Genomic DNA, 23,187 nt, shown 5'->3' with positions numbered 1-23,187 from the left:
AATGGACAGACAGTGGGCAGGTGGGTAACTGCACAGGTGGATGGCTAGACAGGGACGTTTGGAGCAGCTCTGCCCCCAGGTAGCCCGAAATGGTGGGAACACCAACCCTAGTTGGTGGACTAAAGCTCACGGGTAGCGATGACCCCATAAGGATCAGCCTCATTAGCATAATCCTGGCATGGGCTGGCCCACCCTGTTCATGTGCCTTTTGCAGAAACCGCCTCAGGTTTTCCCGGGTGGAGGCCAGACATCCCAGCGTGCCCAGGACAGCCCTCCTCTGGGCCTGTTGGGAGGCGAGATTATTTATAGCACTGCCTTCTGCTCTCAAAAGTGACCCCGACTGAACCGCATATTGCATGACTGCCTAATATTAAGCCAAAAAAAACAGACGGTTTATCCTTTACAAAAAGACTGCCAGTGACAGCAGCCCAAAGACAAAGGGGCGAGTGCCCCACATATTCATGGCAGCGCCGACAGCAGCGAGGAGAAGGCCTCTGCACCTGCTGGCAGATTCTGTACAGACATTACTGAGGTAACAGTGATGCCACACAGCCGCTGAGCGGAGTGACTTGTCTGTGCGTGTGGACTGATCGCTGCTCATCGGGAACGACCTCTGTGGCGACCCTGCCTGGGTGGGCCGCGCATCCCTGAAGGTGGTCGTGACGTGGGAAGGAGGCCTCCCAAGCCGGGTGGCGTGACCTCTGGGGCAGGCTGGAGGCTGAGTTTCCCTTTCTCTGATGCTCTTTTCTGCATTGTTTGAATTTTTACTCTGAGTACATGTAACTCTTACCAAAACCAGTTTTTTTTTAATGTATTGGAAGGATGGGGATGCTGCACCCTTCCCGGGCTTCCCGAGCAGGGTCCCTACCACCAAGTCCATGCTCCGATTGGAGACCCCAAATCCATTCTAGAGGTGGGGTTTGCCCAAGCACCTCACGTCCTCCACGTCAACCTGAGCTGTGCCTCCCCCTGCACAGACCTGCCTTTCCTCCCCAGCGCCCACAACCACTGACATTACATAGTCATTCAGTCACTAAAGTGTGAACAAATTGACTATATTTTCATTTGGCTTTTGGTTTCAGCCCCACTGCTTTAGAATAATGGCCCAAGCTATTAAGCTAACGGGTTGATTTACAAGCTCTTGTGCTCCGAATGCTGGATCGGACTCCTGTCTTTGTGGAAGACTAACCCTGCATCAGGTCTCCTGGGCCCCCAACTCCCTAATAGAACGGGAGACGGCGGGAGAAAACCAGCAGGCAGCCAAGCAGAGACGCAGCTGATTAGTGAAAGCTGCTGAATCTAAGGAAAGGATTTTCTTTCCCACCTTTAAGCTCTCTTACAAATCATGGCTGGCTGGAAAGTTAACTCTCTGTTAAGCCCCCAGAGCGGGCTCAGAGCCCGTCGGCCCTGCTGCCACCGCGTCTCCAAAGGGCTTGCCCAGTGCAAATAAAGGTGGGCCTTTCTCTGCACAGGTGCGTCCAGCCCCAAAGCCACTCCTTCCAGGCTCCGGAAGGACAGATTCCTGATCTCTGCCCCTCCCTGACATCCCTGCACCAGTGATATATTTTGAGAATTCTGTCGCTCTGTTGCACAGAATTAGAATCATCCCATATTGCCATGTAGAGCGCCGAGGACAGGGGTGGGTGTGTCACACGCAGAAACAGAGCGATAGGAAAAATGGTTCAGAGGCCCTAATGCAGGTGACATTGCTCCCCTAAATACAGACATACCCCCATTATAAATCAGATCCGTGTGCAGAAGAGCTGACTGGGTGATGGGACAAAAGCAGGGGCTTCGTTGGTTTTACATCATCTGGCACCTTGGAGGTACAGAATTTTAAGGCACCTGTTCATGAGGTGGTGACCTTGCTGTTCAATATCGGCAAGTGGCAAATAGTCAGAGATGAAGCTCTGGGGACAGAGACGAGAGGAAGGGACAGTGGACAGGAGATAAAGGCCAAGTTCTCAGAGCATCTGGAGGAAAGCTGGGTCACGTATGGAGACATCCGCGTCTATGCTGGGGCCCAGAGAGCCGACACTGCAGATGTGGGAGCTGGCACTTTTAAAAGGACCATCCCTGCAACCTGGGGACCACAGCCTGGCTGCCCCCTAATCCTTCTAGCACACAGGAATTTTCAGTTTAATCCAGAAAGCTCTTCTCCCCTACTGAGTGCAGAAGTATTTCAAGTTTTGTGTTGGGAATCAACCAGAAAACACTAAGACAGCTTGTTTTGCCATGAGTTATTTGTTTCTAACCCCTGGAGATAGCTAGACTCTCATGTTGAGTTTTGGGGGTCAATAGGATGCTGGGGGTCCCCAGTTTCTTCATCCACATCATCCCCAAGGGAATAAATGCTCGATGGTCTAGAGAATCTCTGGGGCTTGCGAAGGAGTTTGGGCCACTTCTGTGATGCCTTCCACAGTGTCTCCCTTGAATCCCTCATTCCCCTGGGTCCCCACTTCTCAGTCTCTGTCGCCAGGCACCAGCGGCGCTGGTGTGGTGGGACCAAAAGCTACCCGGCCTGTGGTAGCTTTATCAAGCACCCACGGCATTCATGATACCGAGCATCAACCTGCCAAACATAGGGGGTCAGGTTCCAGCAGATAAACAACAGTAGGATTTACTCAGATAAAGTCAAGTTTCCATCAAACTGAGGTTTGTATAAAGTGCTGGCAAGGAGAACTGAGAGGCTGGCATCCTCGTTTCTAAAAGCCACAAACAACACACACTGCCACCCTTCTTGCCTCGGAGATGGAAAGCCCACTGTGCGTCGGACATGGGGAAAGTAAGACAATGGGCCTCTTCCCACCTTCTCAAAGAGGCCCTTGGAAATGATGCCTTAGAGCAGTGCAAAAACATGGGGGTAGTTTGACCTAAGTCCAATGGCCGGCAGTGCAGAGGAAGGTGTGTGCATGAAGTTCCCCCAAGCCCCTTGTCCTGGATATTGTCCAGTGACAATAACGACATGGACAGCCACACATCTAGAGCCCCTCTGCGCTGGGCTGGGTGCCCTGATGAACGATCTCATTTCACGTCAGGACTCCCAGTAACCCCATGCGGGAGAGAGAAGTCACAGTTTCAGAGATGAGGACACTAAAGCCCAGTCACATGCCCTGGGTTCACAGTTAACAGGGGGCAGAGTGGGGGCTTGGACCCTCTGGCCGGCTGCCTCCAGGCCCTGAAAGAGCCCATAAATACTAAGGACCTATCACTGAGGTCAGGGGCCAGTGGAGCTAAATGCAGGACCTGAGGAGGACAGTGAGGGGCAGTCAGGAACTCGGGTTTTTATAGGTGTCCAGAGGGTCATGGCCAGCCCTGCTCTGGCTGAGTTAAGCCCTTGCAATAAACAAAACTTCCCACTATTCTGAAAGCCTCCAGACCTTGATCAAACCACTGGGCATGTTTTAAATTGCAGTTTGGCCCCAAGGCTAAAGAGAAAAGAGGCCAGTGTCAAGCCTTGCCATAGCAGAAGGTGTGAGGCAGAGAGGGGGCACTGCTGGGGGGCTGAGCCTGTGGGCTCCAGCCAGCCTCACGCCTGCCTTGCTGTCTGCATCAGTAAAGTGGGATGATGTCAGAGGGGGTCAGGCGCAGTCACGCACGTACAGGCCTTGGTGTGGAGCTGGCCAGGGGAAGGGTGTGGAGTAGTGCATTCTCTGGGTTGGACAGGGCTTTGGCTGCAGCTTCTATAGATAAATGGTCCTCAAACCTGGCTGTGCCTGGGGTCCTCTGAGGAGGGCTTTAAAATGCAGATTCCAGGGCCCCACTGCCAAGCCTGCATCTTCAGCAAGCAACTCAGCAGCTCCTGAGTCAGTGTCAGCTCCTCTTAGACAGTGATGACCTTTAAAGTACTATTCTTGATGGCAGGTGGGTGCCCTGCATCCATCTGATATGTTGCGGCCTTCAAGAGGAGACATGCTTGTTGCAATGGCCTGTCGTCTGTTAACAGCCCTAAGGACCATGAACTTCCATCTTAATGTGCTCAGGCTGTGTGACAAACACCACAGACGTTTATTTCTCTCAGTTCTGGAGGCTGGAAGTCCGAGATTAGCATGCCAGCAGGTCGGGGCCCAGTGAGAATCCTCCTGCCTTGCAGAAAGCAGGCTTCTCGCTGCGCCCTGACCTGGCAGGGAGACAGTGCAAGCTCCCTGGAGTCTTCTGACATGGGTGCTGATCCCAGAATGGGGCCCCACCCTCATGACCTCATGTAAACCCAATTACTCTGAAAGGCCCCATGTCCGAACACCATCACACTGAGGTAGGGGGAGTAGGGCTTCAACATATGAATTTTGGGGCACAAATCAGTCTGTAGCAACTTCTTTCTCAAGGTCAGTCAAAATCTGCCTTCTTTTACCTTCCACCTCCTGGAGTGTTTCTCCTTCCGGGGCGCTTGGAATCACCTGCTCGCCCTTCTAAGACACAGCCCTGCAAATACCCAAAGTCAGACAGCTTCCTCTTGGATGCCCAGGTTCTGAATGGTTTCTCTGAGCAGAGAGTTCCGAGTGTCGGCATTCGGACCCTGTGTGGCAGTGACAGTGGACCACCCAGACCTTATGACCTTGGCCAGTCGGTGGTGCATTCTCTTCCTTAATCTACAGCCCTACAAGAATTGTCAACTTTAACTGCCTTTCTGCATATTTTTGAGCAAAATTGTGGTTGAAGATGTTCATCATTGTCACTTGGGTCATTTAATACAAGAAGCTATGTGAACATTTCCTGCTTGAGGGCAATTTCAGGAAGACATTGCAGTCAGATTTGTATATACTAGAAATAATAGTAATAACAGTAGCAGCCACCATGTCTTGGGTGCTTACTCTCTGTGCCAGGCACTGTGCACACAAATATTTGTCAAGTACCCACGGCGTTCATGATACCGAGCATCAACCTGCCAAACATAGTGGCATCAGGGAGTCTACGCTCGGATTCAAAAGCTACATGCAGATCCATGACCCCATGGGTTGCGTAGGATGACTCCACATTTTCTTCAGAAACTCTCTGTTTTATGCAACCCTTGAATATCTTATTTCATGTGATGTGCAAATCATTGGGCCCCTTTAAATCACTTGGAAGGAGACAAAGTACAAATACTGAAGAAAGTAAAACACCTCTTCTACTTAGAGTTTAAGCTGAGCAAAGCATACGGAGAGGGTCTTTAGGATGCTTGAATCTCAGATGCATTTCTAAAGGCACTTTGCCTTATCCCAGGCTCCTAACCCATCCATCTGTCCATCCGCCCATCCATCCATCCATCCATCCAACCATCCAACCATCCAACCATCCAACCACCTGTTCATCTACTCAGCCATTCAGCCAAGATTTGTTGAGTGTGGGGTGCCCCCAGCAGTCCAGTTTCTGCAGGACCTCTGAAAGTCTCCTGTCTGTTGACATTTCCCCAGAAGAGTGTCCGGAATAAGGCATTAACATCCTTGTCGTCTAGCTGAGGACACTTAACTCTAAAATTCCTATTTGTCATTTGACAGGGTCAACCTTATCAACCACAGAAAGGTTCTGTTTCTCCTCTAAAAATAGCCCCCAAAATTCTTCCTGCTCACTGGTCCAACAAGAGAAAAGGGGAGAGACAACATCAAACCTCACCACATGCACCCCAACCCAACAGGACACGGACACCAACCATCTGAGCATGTCCCCAGCTCCTGGCAGTAACAGGAGTTGCTCAACAACCTGTATGAATAAGTGATTAGCCATTGACGGGCACTGCACAGATGGCTCAGCAAAGGACTTAATTTGCAAACAAGCACAAAATCAAAGATGCTGTCAGCCAAAGAACCGTGTGCTTGGATATCCACCTTGCACTACCTGAGAAAGCACTGTCAGGTAAATTTCCAGAGAAGGTAATTAAGGAATCCCCATCGCCTATTTTCAGCAGCAAAATTTGGAGCTCTGGAATTTGATGCTCATTGGGGATCTGGTGTCTCCTCCCAGCCTGATCCTTCATCCAAATGAGCAACGGGGGTTTATGCCTGGATGGGTGGCAAAGCCCCCTCGCTCTCCGGAAGATGCCCTCCAGCACCGTGTGCTCCGGCGTCGGACAAACATTAGCAGCAAATGAAATCACCGCTTGCGGGATGGGAATGAGAGTAAAACACAAATGTGGAGGCCTCTCTGAGATGTGGCAAGTGCCAATTAATATTTATCAAGTACCCAGGACGTTCACGATACCGAGCATCAACATGCAAAACATGCTGGCATCGGGGAGTCTACACTGATTCAAAAACTGCATACAGATAGCTGCCCTGCCCTGGTGGGAGGCCCCCTCTGGGGTTCAAGCAATATTTACAGTAAGTGGACTCGTTCCTGAGACGGTGCGGAATTCTCAGCCAGGAACGACCACCCCAGGCCTCCCCGGGGGCGCGGTGCTGAGACACCAGCCCAGGTCGCCCCCCGCAACCAAGGGTCTCGCGGACGAGCCTCCTCCATTAACTCCTGCCTGAGCTCCTACTCGAGCTTAATAAAAGGCGTCCCGCCCTCCAGTGCCCGCGAGACTGCCAGCATCGTCCAGATCCTGGCATTTCTAAGTGGGGTGGCCGGCTGGCAATACCCAGGAGGGCACCCCAGGGGCCGTTTGCAGCCGGTTGCCCCCCCCCCCCACGGCGCCTCCCCGAGGAACAGCACCAAGCAGACCCCCACCGTCCGGGCTCCGAGAGGAGGGGAGGCCCGGCCGGCAGCCCCGCCCGTCGCGGCCGCGTTGACTGACACGCGAGGCAGGGGCCCCCGGAGCGCAGGGGGGGCGCACCCCGTCCCCCGGGCACCCCTTCCTCGGACGGGTCCCCGAAGGCGAAAAGTCTGGAAAACACCGCCCACCCCGGCGTCGCAGAGGGGGAGGCCGGCGAGCCGCCTCACCTGGCCCCGCGGTGCACCGCCGCCAATTACATCAAAATGGGTTGTTTTTAATGGTCTTTTACACTGACAAGTGGGCGATCATTCCGGGCCCGCTGGCTGTCAGGGAGCCGAGGCAAACCCTCCGCTGATAATGCCCAACGCTGCCAATTAGGCGCCGCGGCCGCTCCTGGCGCGCTAACGACCCCCCCGCCGCCCCCGCGGCCCTTGGGCGCCGGCGCCTGCTTCTTGCTCTTCCCCGCAAATTACCGGCACAAAACGCGGGGCCCGCGCCTGCTCCGCCACGCCAGGCCGGGCCCTGTTGGGCCTAATGAGCCGATGGAAGTTTCGTGGCTCCGGCGCTAAATTCTTTTCTTGTTTGACAGCTGCTCGGCTAAGGCGAGTGTTGACCTTATAAAAGATTTAGTGTTTCTCATTATTTTCTGTCAAGCTTCACAAGTGATGTCTCTGCGGCTATCATTTGCATCCTGGGGGTGTGCGTGTGCGGAGGGGCCCCGGGAGGAGACGGGAAACGGGAAGGGGGCTCTCTCTCCCTGCGCCGCGCCGGGCTTCTGCACAGGGGCTTCAGGAGGCACAGATGCCCGGGCCGAGGGGCTCCAGAGGGAAGCGGGGAGGCGAAGGCGAGCGGATGGACGGGCCCCAGGATGGAGCCGCGGTGGGGGCGCTGGGGAACGCGGCACCCCGAAACTGGCCGGCTCCAGAGCCTCCCGGGCAGCAGCCCCGACGTGCTGGGCAGAAGGTTTTAGGGCCACCAGGGTCTCATCGGGAGGAGGTCCCTCTTCCCTTCCAGGCCCCTTTCAAGCCATTTCCTGCAAGCTTCCTCCCTCCGCTTTGCATCCATCTAAGTATTCAATGGTTTTAAAAAGCAGAACCGTTTTCAAAAGTGGCACGCATTCTTCTCCCCTGTGAGACTTTGGGGGCATTTGTTAGCCCTTGATTCCTGCACCTCTGCCAAATGGGGGCCACCCTTCAGGGACAAGGCTCCAGTGGGGGTCCCTGCTGGCTCCTTTGCCAGCCTCCCGACGGCCTCTCCCTCCCATCTCTTTCAATCCCCGTGTTCACCCTCTGCTCTCACCTACCCACTGACCATCCGAGGTGAGAGTGACCCGAGGTTGCCTAGGAAGGGGAGCGAGGTAAGGGCAGATTAACACACAGTGTCTTCCCCCAGGGGTTCTGAGGCTTTATTTATCCTTGTTATCATGGGATTCTGCTTTGATCTCTTAGAGCAAAATCATGGCACCTTCTCCCCACTGGACCCATAGCAGACCTTGCTTATCAGTCACTGCACACCTTTTCATGAGCTAGACTTAACCTGAGAATGTTTTATAACAGAACATGGACGTCAGCCACCATCAGTCTGTTAGAGCGGACAGGTGAAATGAAGGTACTCACCACCCCTGCCTTAGGGCAGCCATTTAAAGAAATTAATAAGTGACCTAAAATTCTTTATGCTACATTAAGATGATATGCACATAAAAGGAAATAAAACATAACCCACTAAAAAAATAGAGAATTTAGACTTCATCAACATTAAGAACTTAGGGGATTCAAATGATACTATTAAAGTGAAAAGACAACCCACAGAATAGGAAAATATACTTGCAAATCATGTATCTGATAAGGTACTTATATCTATGACTATAAATATTACTCTTACAACTCAGTAATAAAAAGATAAACAACCCAATTTTAACATGGGCAAAGGATTTGAGTAGACATTTCTCCAAAGAAAACACACAAATGGCCAATAAGCACATGAAAGATACTCAGCATCGCTAGCCATCAGGGAAATGAAAGTCAAAAGCACAATGAGATACCACTTCGCACCCACCAACTAGGTTGGCTATAATAAAAAAAGACAGTAACAAGTGTTGACAAGGATGCAGAGCAATTGGAGCACTCGCATATTGCTGGTGAGAATAAAAAATGGTGCAGCCACTTTGGAAAACACTGTGGCCGTTCCCCAAAAACTAATCATCGAGTTCCCATATGACCCTATGCTCCTCAGTATATACCCAGGAGAAATGACAACCTACATCCACACACAAATTTGTCCATGAATGTTTCTAGCAGTATTGTTGATAATGGCCAAAAAGTGAAAATAATCTAATTGTCCATCAACTGATGAGTGGATGAATAAAATATGGTAGATCTGTACAACAGAATTGATGAAAAGGAATTAAGTACTGAAGCATGCTAATCGTGGATGAACCTTGAAACATGGTGAGTGAAAGGAGCCAGTCATGAACGCCCATACCTTGGAAGATTCCATCTGTACGAAATGCCCAGAACAGAGACAGAAAAGAGTGGTTGCCAGGCGCTGGAGGAGAGAAATGGTGAGTGACTATTAAGTGGGTTCAGGTTCCTAATCTAAGTGCTTTCGACTTAAGATGGTGGTGATTGCACAACCCTGTGAATGTACTAAAAGCCACTGATTAATACACTTCAAACCGGTGTGTTTTATGATATATGAATTACATCTCAACAAAGCATTAAAGAAAAAGGTCAAGCCACTTGAAAAAAAAATTAACCCACTTGAGTTAGATATGTGCTTATCGCCCAGATTCTATCTTTGCAGCCTGGAACAGGGTGATAATTGGCCCCCGTAAAATGGCCTCAGATGGTGAGGGAAGGTCTTGTATGTTCTTAGCTCCCCCCAGTTACCCACTACAACTCTCACTTCCCTGAAGCCTATTAAACGAGGAAGCAGAAAAAGCAGGGTGCGCACTGACCAGGAGGTGTTCAGAGGGTTCAGACAAACACCCCACCTCGGTGTTTCCCATTATGTATCTAACAGCATCTGGCAAACAGATTCATTTGTTCAGTTTCTTACCAACTATTGCTTACTAGCCTTAGCTAATCCTTGGGAATGATCTAGAGATGCCGGTCTGGCTTCCAGAAATAGCGAATCCATTGCCATTTTCAAAGGCCTGCGTGACAGTCTTGTCTTCTGCCCAGTCTGTCTCCAGAGCCCTACAGTCAGTGGCACCCAGACCTGGATCCCAGTTCTGGCTTTGCCACTTTTAGCTGGGCCTCCTTGGGCCAGTGCCTTAACCACCCTGAGTCTTGTCAAGTGAGGATGGTGTCCCCCACCCCTTGTCCTCAGAGGGCCGCCACTGCTCCCCACCCCCACCCAGCACAGTGGTTCCCTGTGGTCCCACGTTAGACCTTGTGAAGAGGCAGGAAATTTGTTTTCTAAGCCACAGTCCAGATGTTCTTTGAAAAGGCAGCATGTGTCAGCAGGGAGAGTCAGGCCCTGTGTCCTTGCTCCTTCTATTTTGGGACCACAGAGAAATTAGAGCCATAGCAGAATAACAATTTAGGGGACCAGATGTCTCAGGAGAGACTGTCACCCTCAGTAATTACTTCAGCTACAGACCTGCCACATGGGAGCTGAGGACCCAGCCTGCTCGCCCGCGCCACCCCCCGCGGATCTGTGTTGTGCCCAGGCTTATGACCTCCGGCTGCCCCGAACTGGACAGAAATTACTGACCTGGGACTGATCCATAATTTTCAAGTGCCTCTCATTAGAGAAGACAGCCTCTCAATCTTTTAAAGCAAAATCTCTCTCCCAGTCACCTGAGCAGCTGTCACTTAAAAAAAACTAAACTAAAATCTCTATAGCTGTCTACTTTTTTTCTTTAGCTCTTTGGCAGATCTTTTTTTTTTTTTTAACTCTGGCTATTTTTTCTCAACTCCTGCCTTTGCCTCCCTTCTCAGCCCTCAGCTTGGCACTGGAAGGCTTGAGGTCATTTGGGGAGACCTCTGTGTGGCCAAAGGGTCAGCAGGACTGCGTTGGGGGGCCTGGACTCCAGCAGGCACGGGACGGCTGCTCAGCCTGCGAGCTTGTTCAGTGGGGAACCAGCTCTCCTGGCTGGTGTGTCCACGTACACACACCCCTCCACTGCGTGCCCGGATAAGGCTGCATGAACACTGAGGCCTGGCAATGCAGAGAAGGTACAAGGAAAACCGCTGACCTCCTGGTGAAGAGCCGGGGCTGTGGCTGCCACGGTGTGTCCCCTGAAGGAAGAAAGCAATGGGGTGAGAAGGGACGAGGAGGAGGCGGAGCGCTGCTCACTCCTCGGCGGCGTGTGGACCAAGGCCTGGGCCACCAGACAAAAGAAAACAGCCACCTCAGGTCCTGTATGTTTTCTTAGGCACTGAGTGAATTTAAGCCCTTGAAGCAGGAGAAACCTAACAGGCAGGGGCCTTGGGGAAAGTCGGCACAAGCCAAAGCCATAAATCACCGGCTGCAAACCTTCGTTTGGCAGCAAAACTCTTGATTCGAATGGAATCATACACCAGCCTCCAATAAATAAATCTCGTGACACAGAGTAACTCTTTCCTAAATTGTGTGAGTGGAGGGAGGAGCCCATGCCTCGCCCCGGAATTACTTCTCCAAAATGTGGTTTGAAATTCCTCCTTGTGTTTTCATATTAAACAGAGGAAAAGGCAAGAACCCTTCACAGATAACGCTGAAGGCAGGGCCGGAACCGCGAGTGGGAGCAGCCCTCCTCCCAGGCCCACCCAACTGGGCCCATACACACGCCTGAACAGGGGGCTCGTTTTATGGGCTTAAAATTTTTCATATGAATGGCATCATACTTAAGTTCCACTCTGTAAATCACACTTCATTTTCATACAACATTGTTTTTAAGATTTGTATGTGCTGATTCAGAGAGACCAACGGCAGCATGTCCAGTAGAGCTTTCTGTGATGATGGAAATGGTGTCTGTCTGCCCTGTCCATTCAGCAGTCCCTGGCTGCACAGGGTTACGGAATGCTTGGAAGGTGGTTAGTGCAATAAAGGAGCTGAATTTTGAATTTTATTTCATTTTAGTCACTTGAAATTTAAACAGCCTCATGTGGCTGGTGGTGGCCACAGCAGTGCCTCTCTGGAGTGTTCATTTGAGCTGAAGCAGCTTCCCACTTCGCTTTATCCAGGCCCCAAGGACGGGCGGTCGTGCCCAGTATTTGCTAGCATGTAACAATGAGGGTTCTTGTACACATCTCTCAGCAGACATCTTTGAACGCTTCTCCAAGGTGTACACAGGCTCCCTGGTTCATGGGCTGTGGACACATCCAGCCTGCCCAGCTAATGCCAAATCCCCTAAGAGTGGCTGCACCGATCTACACCCTCACCAGCAGTACACAAAAGTTCCCATTTCCGGTGTCAGACATTACTATATGACCAATCAGATGGGCATGAAATGGCATTTTCTTGCTTTAGTCTCTGATCGCACACAGTAGGATGGCGACCTTTCCTGTGTTTCCTGGCTTTCAGACCCCCTGCGGGCTGCCCTTTCCTTATTTCTGCCTGGTTTTGTGCCGCTATGAGGAGCTGACACCACTTCCGCCTCCACATCCGCGCCTTATTCGGAGTCTCTGCTCGCTTCTTGTTTGCTATTTAGGGCCTTTTCTGGCCCCAAAGTATGAGTTTGAGTCTTTATTATGAGCTCTCACAGAATCTGGTACTTCTTTTAGTAGTTAGCACAATTACCACAGAATAATTAGTTATGCAATTATATTTTTATTCTAGTTTCCTGGCTCCAGGCTAGCACAGACCTGCTGGATTCTCCCTATGTCCTGGTGCCTAGCACAGAGTCTGGCACACAGTGGACACTCAGTATGCATTCAAGTGAAATAATGGGCACATAAAGGAAGGGCACTTGCCACACCTTAGCCCCTAACCCAGATCATGTGGCACCTTCTTTATAATAATGACGCCAATTCATTCCACACAGGGATTTTCTGTTGACAGCGGAGCAGACTTTTCAAGCAAGCACAAAAACTAAAAACTCAACAATACCAGAGGGCCTGGTTCATGCCGATGACTTAAACATCAAAGAAATTAACTTAGAAATCTGCCACAAACATAACTAATAAAATCGCCTGGAAACTTTAAAAGCATATTTGTAAATAACCAAAGAACCAAAGAAGAAACCCAAAAAGAAAACTGATAGAAATCAGAAGAGAACAGAACAGAAAAAATATACTCAAAACTTGTGAGATGGGGTAAAAGAAAAGTTTGAGGCAAACACAGTTGCTAATGCTGTGCTCTGTAAGTGCCAGCATGAGGGAAAAATTAAGATTAAAGGGTATTTAGCTAAGAAGACACCTCCAGAGGCTAGGAAAAGAACAACAGAGTCACCTCAAAAAAGGAAATCACCACCCCTATGTTTATCGCAGCACTATTTACAATAGCCAAGAATTGGAAGCAACCTAAATGTCCATCGGTAGATGAATGGATAAAGAAGATGTGGCACATATACACAATAGAATACTACTCAGCCATAAGAAGAGGGCAAATCCTACCATTTGCAGCAACATGGATGGAGCTGGAGGGTATTATGCTCAGTGAAATAAGCCAAGCGGAGAAACAGAAATACCAAATGATTTCACTCATCCGTGGAGTATAAGAACAAAGGAAAAACTGAAGGAACAAAATAGCAGCGGAATTACAGAACCCAAGAATGGACTAACAGGTACCAAAGGGAAAGGGACTGGGGAGGATGGGTGGGTAGGGAGGGATAAGGGGGTGGGGAGAAGAAAGGGGGTATTAAGATTAGCATGCATGGGGGGGAGGGAGAAAGGGGAGGGCTGTACAACACAGAGAAGACAAGTAGTGATTCTACAACATTTTGCTATGCTGATGGACAGTGACTGTAAAGTGGTTTATAGGGGTGACCTGGTATAGGGGAGAGCCTAGTAAACATAATATTCTTCATGTAAGTGTAGATTAAAGATTAAAAAAAAAGAAAGAAAAGGGGGATTATTCCCTAATAGGATAAAACTAACTGTAAATCAATTATTAATGCATGCTTTAAATATCCTTAATTTTGATCACTTAAAGGGTGTCAGATGATCAGCTATGGAGGTACACTTTTCTGATAATATTCCTTTCTCTTAAAAAAAAAAAAAGCAGTTCCTGTGTGGTGACCTCCAATGAGTTCTACACAATGGTATAAAGGGAATATCAAAGTGTGCAAAGGGTCTGTTTGTGTTTATACAGAGGGTCAAAGCCTAATTTGACTACCCAGAAAATGAACTTAGATATGATATGAAGAAGAACTTCCAACATCAGCACTCTCTGGAAGACTCATGCCAGAAGATGATCATCAAAAAACCTCAACAAAGATCCAGGCGATGCTGCAGTTGTAGCTGCATCCAACCCACCAGTTCCCTGGACTTGCCATTGGAATGAAGAAGGAGATATCTAAGCTGGCCTGTGCATACAGTAAAACAACAAATTTGACTGGATCTCTACTGTTGGAACTCAACCAAGAATTAGGAGAAGTGCAAGTTGCAGCACTCCAAAATCTTACAACTACAGACTATCTACACATATGGGATGTGAGCAGTTCCCAGGAATGGGTTGTTTTAATTTGTCTGATTTCTCTCAGACTGTTCAAGTACAGTTGGACAATATACATCATATCATAGACAAAGTTTCACAAATGCCTAGGGTGCCTAACTGGTTTTCTTGGCTTCACTGGAGATGGCTGGTAATTATAGATCTGCTTTGGTTATGTAACTGTATTCCTATTATGTTAATGTGTGTGTGCAATTTAATTAGTAGTTTAAAACCTATACATGCTTAAGTTACTCTACAAGAAGATCTGTCAAAGAAATAATCAATCCTCCCATGTTTTCTTCCATCTGCTACTTCTATAGCTTTTCTTCTTCCTTCCTAATTACAACCCTTAAATAGAATTCGTGCCTTATATCGAATTTACCGAGTATCATAATTCCTCCAAGTGGTAAAGATACCTCAAGACAAATGCTGGACATAGAAGCCACAGGGCATAAATCTGTAAAGAAGTAAAAAGCTAACCTTTACAAACAATATGGCTTCTCTCTCACTTACCAACTTTACATTTCCCTATATGGCCCCAGAAGATGACTGGTTAGCCAGAGACGGGTAAGATTCCTCAAGGGAGGAACAACCTAAGACAGGCACAGTCGCAGGGGGGCCATCAGGTGAGAAATTGGGGATCAACAGAGGTGAAGCTCAGAACCTCACCCCCTCTGTTTTGAGAGAAATCTTCTGCATCCGTGGATGTTTTATTGCCCTTGTCTAGCTCGGATTAGCACATAGTCTACAGGCACACACCTGACCATCTACATTTGCTCTCTTACAGCACTAAACTATGTTTTCTACCTTTATCTTGCATCTACCTACCACTTCAGCATTTTATTAAAAATAAAAAAATAATAATAATAAAGGGAGAAATGTGGGATCCACATATAAATCAAGTATAAAAATCAAACGAATATTCATATTTGACCTGATTGTTTATAGTTCATAATGCGTGATCAAAACCGAAAGTTTCTGTGATGACTGCCCTTGCACTGTTCACCATGTAAGAACTTATTCACTATGTAAGAATTTGTTCACCGTGTAAGACCTTGTTCGTTATGCTTCAGAAGATTGGAGACTGATGAGAATTAGGCTTGGGGTGGATTAATGATTGTGCATTGAGCATTGACCCCCCTATACAGAATTTTATTGTTGTTAACAACCATTTGATCAATAAATATGAGAGATGCCCTCTCAAAAAAAAAATATCATAGTTTACATTGAAGGCCATCAGTTAGAAAGCCCAACTTGTACAACTGTCCATGACAGTGCTCTGGGGGCATCTCTGGAATTTTACATATGGAAATAAGTGTTCAGAATAAACTAGCCATGTCCTTAAAAAAAGAGGAAATCACGAAGTCAAGGCAAAAGTAATGAAATGTCAAAGGTACAATTAAGGGTATCGATCAAATGAAAAGTCAGCTCATTGAAAGTGGATCAGGAAAGTGTAGATGCTTTCAAGTGAATCAGGAAATGGCATCAGGAATCTCGGTCCCACGGAGGAGACCACAAGTCAGGGGAGTGGGTTCTGGAAAAGGTGACAGACAAGCTGGCCTCAGCTCTGCGAGGAGGACTTCTGGGAGGCCCTGGGAGAATAACGGCCCACTGGGGCCTGGGATTTTTTTTTTCCCACCTGTAGCACAGGAGATCTGTGCTCTCCAAGGTCTCTTTGACCCCAGGTTTCTCGGACTCATTTTATTCTAAGAGGGTTGCACAGAGGCAAAGGATATCATCTGGGGATGGGATCACGATTCTTAGGACCAGGGCTGAATACAAATCCCTTCTAAGACCCGATGGCTGCTCACCTCCCCTGCCTCATCTCATTCTCAGCCATTCTGATTTGCTTTCATTTCCTCTAATTTGCCCAGCTGCGTCCCACCTCGGGGCTTGGGCCGGTCCCCAGCATCCGGACATTTTCACCTTCCTCTTCCCTCATCCCCTCTAGAAAGGCCTTCCTGCCACTGAGATGCAGTTAGAATGCCCCAGTCCATAGTCTAATTCAATTGCCATTACAGTTACATGTCCTGTGTGTTTAGCAGTCACCTCTGGGCCACTGTGCAGGCTCCACGTGGGCAAGCTCCCTGGCTTGGCTTACTCACCCGTGTGCCCACAGGGTGTACTGTGCCATGGAGCTGGGGGTCCTTATTCAGGCAATATTATTTTAGATGCCCCCCATGGACACAGGGCCAACATCTTGGCCAACCCAGGTAGAGCCACCTCTGCCTGCCCAGCTGCCAGGGCTACTGGCGGGCCCTGGCACTCACCTCTTATTTACCTACATTGACCTTAGAACAACTCAGCTCCATTCAGCAAAGCTGTCTCCTGCCAACGCTGTTACAATTTCTTAGCTCCAGGCAGAGACAGACCGCAGATGGCTTAATTTAGAAGCATCTCAGAAGGAATTCCTTGCTCCATAGCTCTTCATTCCTTGACTCCAGGGGTCCATGGGGTCGTGACCACACGCAGCTTGAGGACTGACTTGTAATTAGGATCCTCATCTCTGGCTGGAGCAGCTATTTTAGGAGGGACAGCATGCGTGTGGGACAGGAGCCACAACGTCCCCTGCAGTGACTTTTGTGAGACCCATTTCATGAGCCTTTATCAAGAGAGTGGAGATCTGGGTCCAGTCATGCAAATGGAGAAATGACTTCACCTTTTTGGGCCTCGTTTCCCCATCTGCAAAACGGAGACAACACCTGGATGTTCTGAGGCTTGTGTGAAACAATGCTCGGCAAACAGCGCACCCAGCAAACAGCCAGTCTGTGATCACGACGCTCTGAGATCCCAGCCAAGGGCTCCAGGGCAGATGTGAAGGGGGCTCCCGGCTTGTTGGCACTCTGCCAGCCGGCTCTCCTCTCCGTGGTCTCCTGTGTGCTGCTCAGGGACTCAGGGATTTCTGGATACAGAGCGGTCCCTGTTTCCCTCTCTTTCTAAAGGCCCATCCCACAGTGGTGGTAAGGGTTCGCTTGAGGTAGCTTCCTGGAGAGTCCATCAGGCCCAGATGCTCAGCATCCCCTTTGGTTGTCACGCCAAACTCACGAAGTGCCGCCCCCGAGCCCCTGAGACCAGGGCAATTCTGCCCACTTCTTTCCCTGGCTCACTCATTTCCTCAGCCTTCCATGCTGGCTGCGGGGGCCCCGGGGAACAGCACAGGCACAGACCCGCCTCATAGAGCTTCGGGGTGGAGCACTCATTTGAGCTGCCCTGTCTTGGAAGACTTAACTCCTTGACACTTCAGTTGGAATGGGAATTGAGAGACTATGTGTGCCTTCCGCCTCTGCCGCCCACCCCCGGGTCAGCCCAAGGCTGCAGAGAACATCGTAGGTGCCGGAATGTGGGTGGCCAGACATGGGGGTGAGCCTCCAATGCCCAAAACACCCCCTTAGACAACCAAGGGAAAATGGGACTTGGAAGCTGACGTATAAACAGTGTGTCGTCTTGGCACATAGAAGTGCTTAATACATATTTTGTAGGTGGATGGATGAATGAACATTTCTTATTCACTGAAGTTTCTAAGAGTAGTTCGCAAAAATGAAATTTTCTACTAGGGTCTCTTTCATCTTAGTGCTCGTTTTACCCTGATTACCTCTCAGCTGAGCAGCTCCTCAGGGCCTGGGCCCTCCTGCCACCTCCTCAGGAGCTGAAAGGGGTTCTGAGCCTCCTGCCATCGGTGCCACCTGCCATCAGTGTCGCCCACCCCCCACCGTTCCTACACGCTGAGCTGCCCAGAGAGTGACCTGCACAGGGCATTTGTTTTGTTCCCTGAGGCTGACGTAACAAATCACACAAACGTGGTGATTTGAACAGTAGAAACATATTCTCCAACAGTTCTGGAGGCCAGAAATCCCAAACCAAGGTTTGAGCAGGGCTGCCTTCCCACTGGAAGTTCCGTGGGGAATTCTTTCTTGCCTCTCCCAGCGCTGGCGGCTCCTGACATTCCCGAGCAGCGGCTGTGTCACTCCAATCTGTGGCTTTGTCCTCCCACGGCCTCCCCTTCTGGGTCCGTGTCTCTTGGAAGGATGCTTTGGATTTAGAGCCTGCCTGAATGATTCAGGAAGTTCTCATCTCAAGGTCCTCAACTAAATCACACGTGCAAAGACCCTTTTTACAAATAAGGTCACATTCATAGATTCCAGTGGCTAGGATGTGGGCATATCTTTTGGGGGCTCAGCATTCAACCCATTACAAGGGTCAGGGAAGGGTGCATGGAGACAGCAGAGAAGTAGACCGCAACAGCTACACTTCTGTGCTAAGAACCACTGGTAACTGGCTACCAGACACAGAACTGCTGCCGTGCGGAATGCTACGGAAGACTGGAGACCTAAAAGCCCTCACATGCCAGCCTCCCTGAGCATCTCTAGCTGCCTTCTGGAAAGTATGTGTGCCAGGAAAATCATGTCACACTGTAAAAATGAAGCCATCCCTTGCCAGGGGAAACACAAAGGTACACCTTGGAAGCCTTCCGTTTGTTGGCTTTTTTCTTACTGCACAATGTATATATAGGGTCTTCTCTCCTCTTGGTAACTTTTGTGCAGCCACTGGGAGTCTTTCTGAAACTGGAGATTGAGCTGAGAACATGATCATCATTCGACTGATCCAAATGAGTTGAGCAGCAGGTAGTAGGCCCGGTCGGGTGGGATTAGGTGACTGTGGCAAGGTTGTACTGGTGGACTCAGTAGCCTTGGGATGTGACTTAGGCCCTGTGTGGGTTACCGGAGCCCCGGATGATCCTGATGCACATCTAAGAATCCCAAACCTGAGGCTGGGGCTGAGGTGGCTCCGGGAAATGCTGCCATGGGTGGTCTGTGGAGAGACTTGCAAATCTTGATATGGACTGCCCTGCTTTACACCGCAGGGCTTGTGGGGTTTTGTTTTTGTTTTTCCAGAAGAAAGGATCCGTGGCTTTCTGCAGTCTCCAAAGGGTCTACATCCTCCAGAAAGCAAAGAACTTATTTTATGTCCTGGAATAAGTAAATCTGCTCAAAGCCATTTGATTTGTATGGGTTTCCAATAAGCTTCTGCAGCTCCCTCTCCCGGGCCTATCCCAGGCCTCTGCTCCCGGGGGGGGGGACCCCAGGATGGGGCACGGGGCACAGAGACTTTCCCTGTAAGTCCCTCCTCTACTTCCTTTTAATATTTCTTCCTCTCCCTGGTTTTCTCTGACCTGTTGTCACTGGAAGGCTGCCTGCAGCCCTGGGTGCTTAGCTAAACTCCCAGGGGCAACTTGGCCTGGATTCTTGACCAAACCAGTGGCCAGCCTGGGGCCTGGGGCCTGCTTTATCCTGAAGACATAGTAGAGCCTTCAGCTGCTCCTGCACATCAGAGGAAACCTGCCTGCAGACCCTCCACCTTAACTACCATGTCCCTCTGTGACCTTGAGCTCTCGTGGGCCCCAGGGCCCCATGCTGCCCCCTTAGCCTGGAAATCCCTGCTTATCCTTCAAGCCTCTCCTTCATGTCTGGTCCCCAGAGAGACCCCCTGACTCCTGCCAGGGTTAAGCTCCTGCTATTTGTGTTCGCTGTATACCCCCCACCACTCCACCAGTTCTAAAGCTGCATAATCACCCTTGATGCTGGCTCCCTGTAGATGAAAAGTTCCATGAAGGGAGAGTGGGTCCCTCATTTACTGCTGTATCCCCAGGGCCTGGCACTGAGTCACACTCAATAAATACGTGCTGTGTGAATGAATGAATGAATGAATGAATGTGAAATAAACAAGTAAGACTGAAACCTTTCTCCCCTGTGCCTCCCTTAGGTTATCCGAAAGAAGAAATGCCATTTTAGGGGGAATTTTCTTGTACTTGGAGGTGATATAACAGACTGAGGGAACAGGAGGGGCTTTCACCTGCCACTGTCTCTTGAGAAGGAAGGGCAGGCTGAGATTTAACTGATGAGAACCCTGCTCGCTGGGTCTGTCTGCCTTGTGTCTTTCCTCTGGAAAGGGGCTGACCCCTTGACTCCTGGGGTGGCTGCCACCCAGGAGGAGGGACCAATGAGGTCATCCTCCCCTGAAGGGGCGCTGGCGGTGCCAGGAGGTGCCCTTGCAGACGGCGGCTTGTTCAGGGTTTTTAATGGTGCAGAATCAGCAGGTGAAGGACAGCACTGGCTATTTGGTCCCACTGCTCTGCCATCGTCAGGTGTATTCATCATGCACATACCATCCCAGGCGATGAGCTGGATGGAAGAAAAAGAGCTGGTGCCCTGGCAGCCCTTGCTCTCTCTGTGTCCCCTCCCAGAGCTCAACTTCCCTCAGGGCCAGGGTGTTCATGCACTTACTCCCTGCTTCTTTGCCTTACAGCAATTTTTATTATTGCTTTAAGATGGAAGTTGGAGGAGGCACGCACTGGGGACAGGCCCCCAGAGCCCTCATGCCCACTGACCTGCTCTTCTCCTTTGTCTATAGGTGGGCCCCCATCTCGATACCTTTCCCACTGAGGCTGACCGCCAGAGAGCATTCAAAGCCCACCAGGAGGAGTCTGCTGCGTGCCAGGGGACCCTGCGGATGGGCAACTACACCCACCCCTAAAGCCTTCTTGACACAGAAAATTCCTGAAGGACTCACCTTTCTCGCTCCAACTCACATGACACTACCCCATTTTTATGCAGGTTCTTTTCAGTTGGGACCTCAGAGTCAGGCCTTAGATTCATTATTTTCGGTAAGAGTCCCTCTCTTTAGGTTGGCCAACACTAGCTTGCCTTAGTCCTGGCAGCCCTCTACCTAGGAACACCCCCTTTTCTGGAGGCCACCTACCCTTTCTTCTCAAGCCCCCACCTGATAAGACAAACCCAAATTACAGGGCAGATATTAGACTCCAGGCTGAGGGTCATTTCCAAGGCTCTGCCCATTAAGTTAAGAACAGCCCCTGTGTTGACCACAGAAAGCATGACGGTAACATGAAAGTCCTCACTTTCATATTCCAGACCTGAGTTCTAATTGCTCTTTGTGGGATTCCTGAGGTCTCACCTCGACAGTGTGATCTCTTTGAAACCCCTGACAACAGGATGAGCCGATGCTTAGGCCTGAGGGCCTCCTCCCACCCCCTCCATGCTGGGGCCCTATTGCTCAAGCAGACCGAGATGGGCTTCTCCACCAAGACCAACTTTTGAAGAGCCTTCTGGGTCAGGGGGCGGGCTGGAAATGCGTAGGCCAAGGGATGCCTCAGCCAAACTCCAGGCACTTCTTACCTCAGTCTTTCTTCATGTTCTTTGGCTTCTTCCCACAAATTATATACAGATTCATTTTCAATTAAAAATGCTATTTGTCACCCTCTCTTGGGTCTTTATTTGAAAACCAGTAAACCTGTAACTGGTGCAAGAACCAACCTCCAACCCTTCAGATGTTGCTGTTACCATGCAGATCAAGGTGGATCACCTCCGAGACATCCCTGCAGTGCGGGCAGGGAGTTGGACAAGGACTCGAGTTCTTAAATCCTGTTTCTAGTCTGAGGATTCCCAATTATTGATCTTTACCCTGGAGCTCTCCCTGAAATTCTAGACTCATTTATCCAGCGGTCCACCGGACATCTTCACTCAAGTGTCTGGTGCGCATCTCAGACCTGCATAGCCCAGACGGGACGTTTGACTTTTTCACCAAATTTGCTGCTTCCTGTGTTTTCCCATGTCACGTGTGAGACCATCACCCAGCTGCTGAAGCCAAACCCTTCCACACAGCTGCCTTGCCCTCTCACACTGAATCCATCAACAAGCCCATGAGCTGCACTTCCAGAATGCGCCCAATCCACCTGCTTCTCTCTAAGCTCATCGTGTCCATGGAGAGTCCTTACCCTATCCCTGCTTTACCTCCCAATCCGAGCAGCCTCTTAGCACTTCAGGGGCCTCTGCTGCTCATGAAGTGTGGTCCACACAGCACACTAGGCCGCAGCACCCCGGGCAAGGCAGCCGGGGGCCACCCCTGCGGCTTCATCTCCCACCTCTGATAGCATTCATGGCTACCCACGGCCAGGGCTGCTCACTCCTGACTTAGGCTTTCTGCTTGCCTTTCCCTCTGCCTGGAACACTGGGACCCAGGTCACCTGAAACGCCTGCCCACTCCTTGTCATTTAGATCCCAACTCAAAAATCAAGTCCCTTCTCAAACAGGCCTTCCCCACAACAGCCGCGAGCTCACACCAACCTGCTCTGCTCTCCGTAAAGCGCTGATGCCTTGTCAGTGCCCCTCTCTCCTCCAGAAGGGGAGTTGCATGGGATCAGGGGTCTAAGATCTCAGGGGCCCAGCGTACGGTACGTGGCCAGTGCTACCTGTGGAATGACCCACTGCATGAAGGTCTGCTACGGCTTAGCCGCCTACAGACCAAGCGCTGGGCAGGGCCTGTCCATCAGCCTCTGCAGGGAGACACACCCAAGTCTCGTGATAACTGATCTGAGTCTTGACCAGCCTGTGCTCCCATCTCCTCCCCACCCACACCACCAACTCCACAAAAACATCACACATACTAACTCCATCAGCTACCTGCCCCAAGCCAGGGCCCTACCAGCACCCCACCCCAAGGGTCTGAAGTCACCCTCCATGAACCAGAGGAAACAAGTATTCCCCACTCACCTTGGCTAAAGCCACCCTGAAGCACTCTGACCCACAGGGAGCAGTGAGCCTGGCGTGGGAGCTGGAGGGGCCTGGGCACTGTGCCAGCAGCCACTCCAAGTGGACAAGAGCATGAAACCCAGCTCCACTGGTAATTTCTCTGTGACCTCAAGTAAGTGTCTTAACCTCTCTGTGCCTGCCTGTGAGACAGGACCCTGACACAGGACGTCTCCCAGGCTAAATTAGATAATGACTGCATTAAAGAATGTGTATAACATTATTAGCACTGGGTCTGGCATTTTAAGCAATAGATTAATGTGAACTGCTCTTTTCTTATTAATAAAGCACACTGAATCCTGTGAGCTGGGGGGAGAGGGTGAGATGTTCAAAGGAACAGAAGCCTTTGTGTCTAGGTGCATCCAGAAGGTGAAGATA

The 23,187-nt window shown here is 50.1% G+C and overlaps 1 protein-coding gene across 2 annotated transcripts in view; it reads left to right on the top strand.

Moving 5' to 3' along the window:
- The window catches only part of CFAP77 (cilia and flagella associated protein 77), a 125,198-nt gene extending 103,719 nt beyond the window's left edge, over positions 1–21,479 (top strand). The window contains exon 4 of one of the 2 annotated variants that reach the window (XM_073218087.1): positions 20,618–21,479. In XM_073218087.1, the coding sequence (XP_073074188.1) occupies positions 20,618–20,915 (298 nt within the window). In that variant the 3' untranslated portion in view covers positions 20,916–21,479. The remainder of the gene's footprint in view (positions 1–20,617) is intronic. The other variant, XM_073218084.1, reaches the window with a different exon arrangement.
- The last annotated feature ends 1,708 nt before the right edge of the window (positions 21,480–23,187 follow it).

This window comes from Manis javanica, chromosome 2 (genome assembly GCF_040802235.1).
Source record: "Manis javanica isolate MJ-LG chromosome 2, MJ_LKY, whole genome shotgun sequence".
Lineage (NCBI taxonomy): Eukaryota > Metazoa > Chordata > Mammalia > Pholidota > Manidae > Manis > Manis javanica.
The sequence above is the reverse complement of the archived record's forward strand: the minus strand, read 5'-3'. Positions and strand labels throughout refer to the sequence as shown.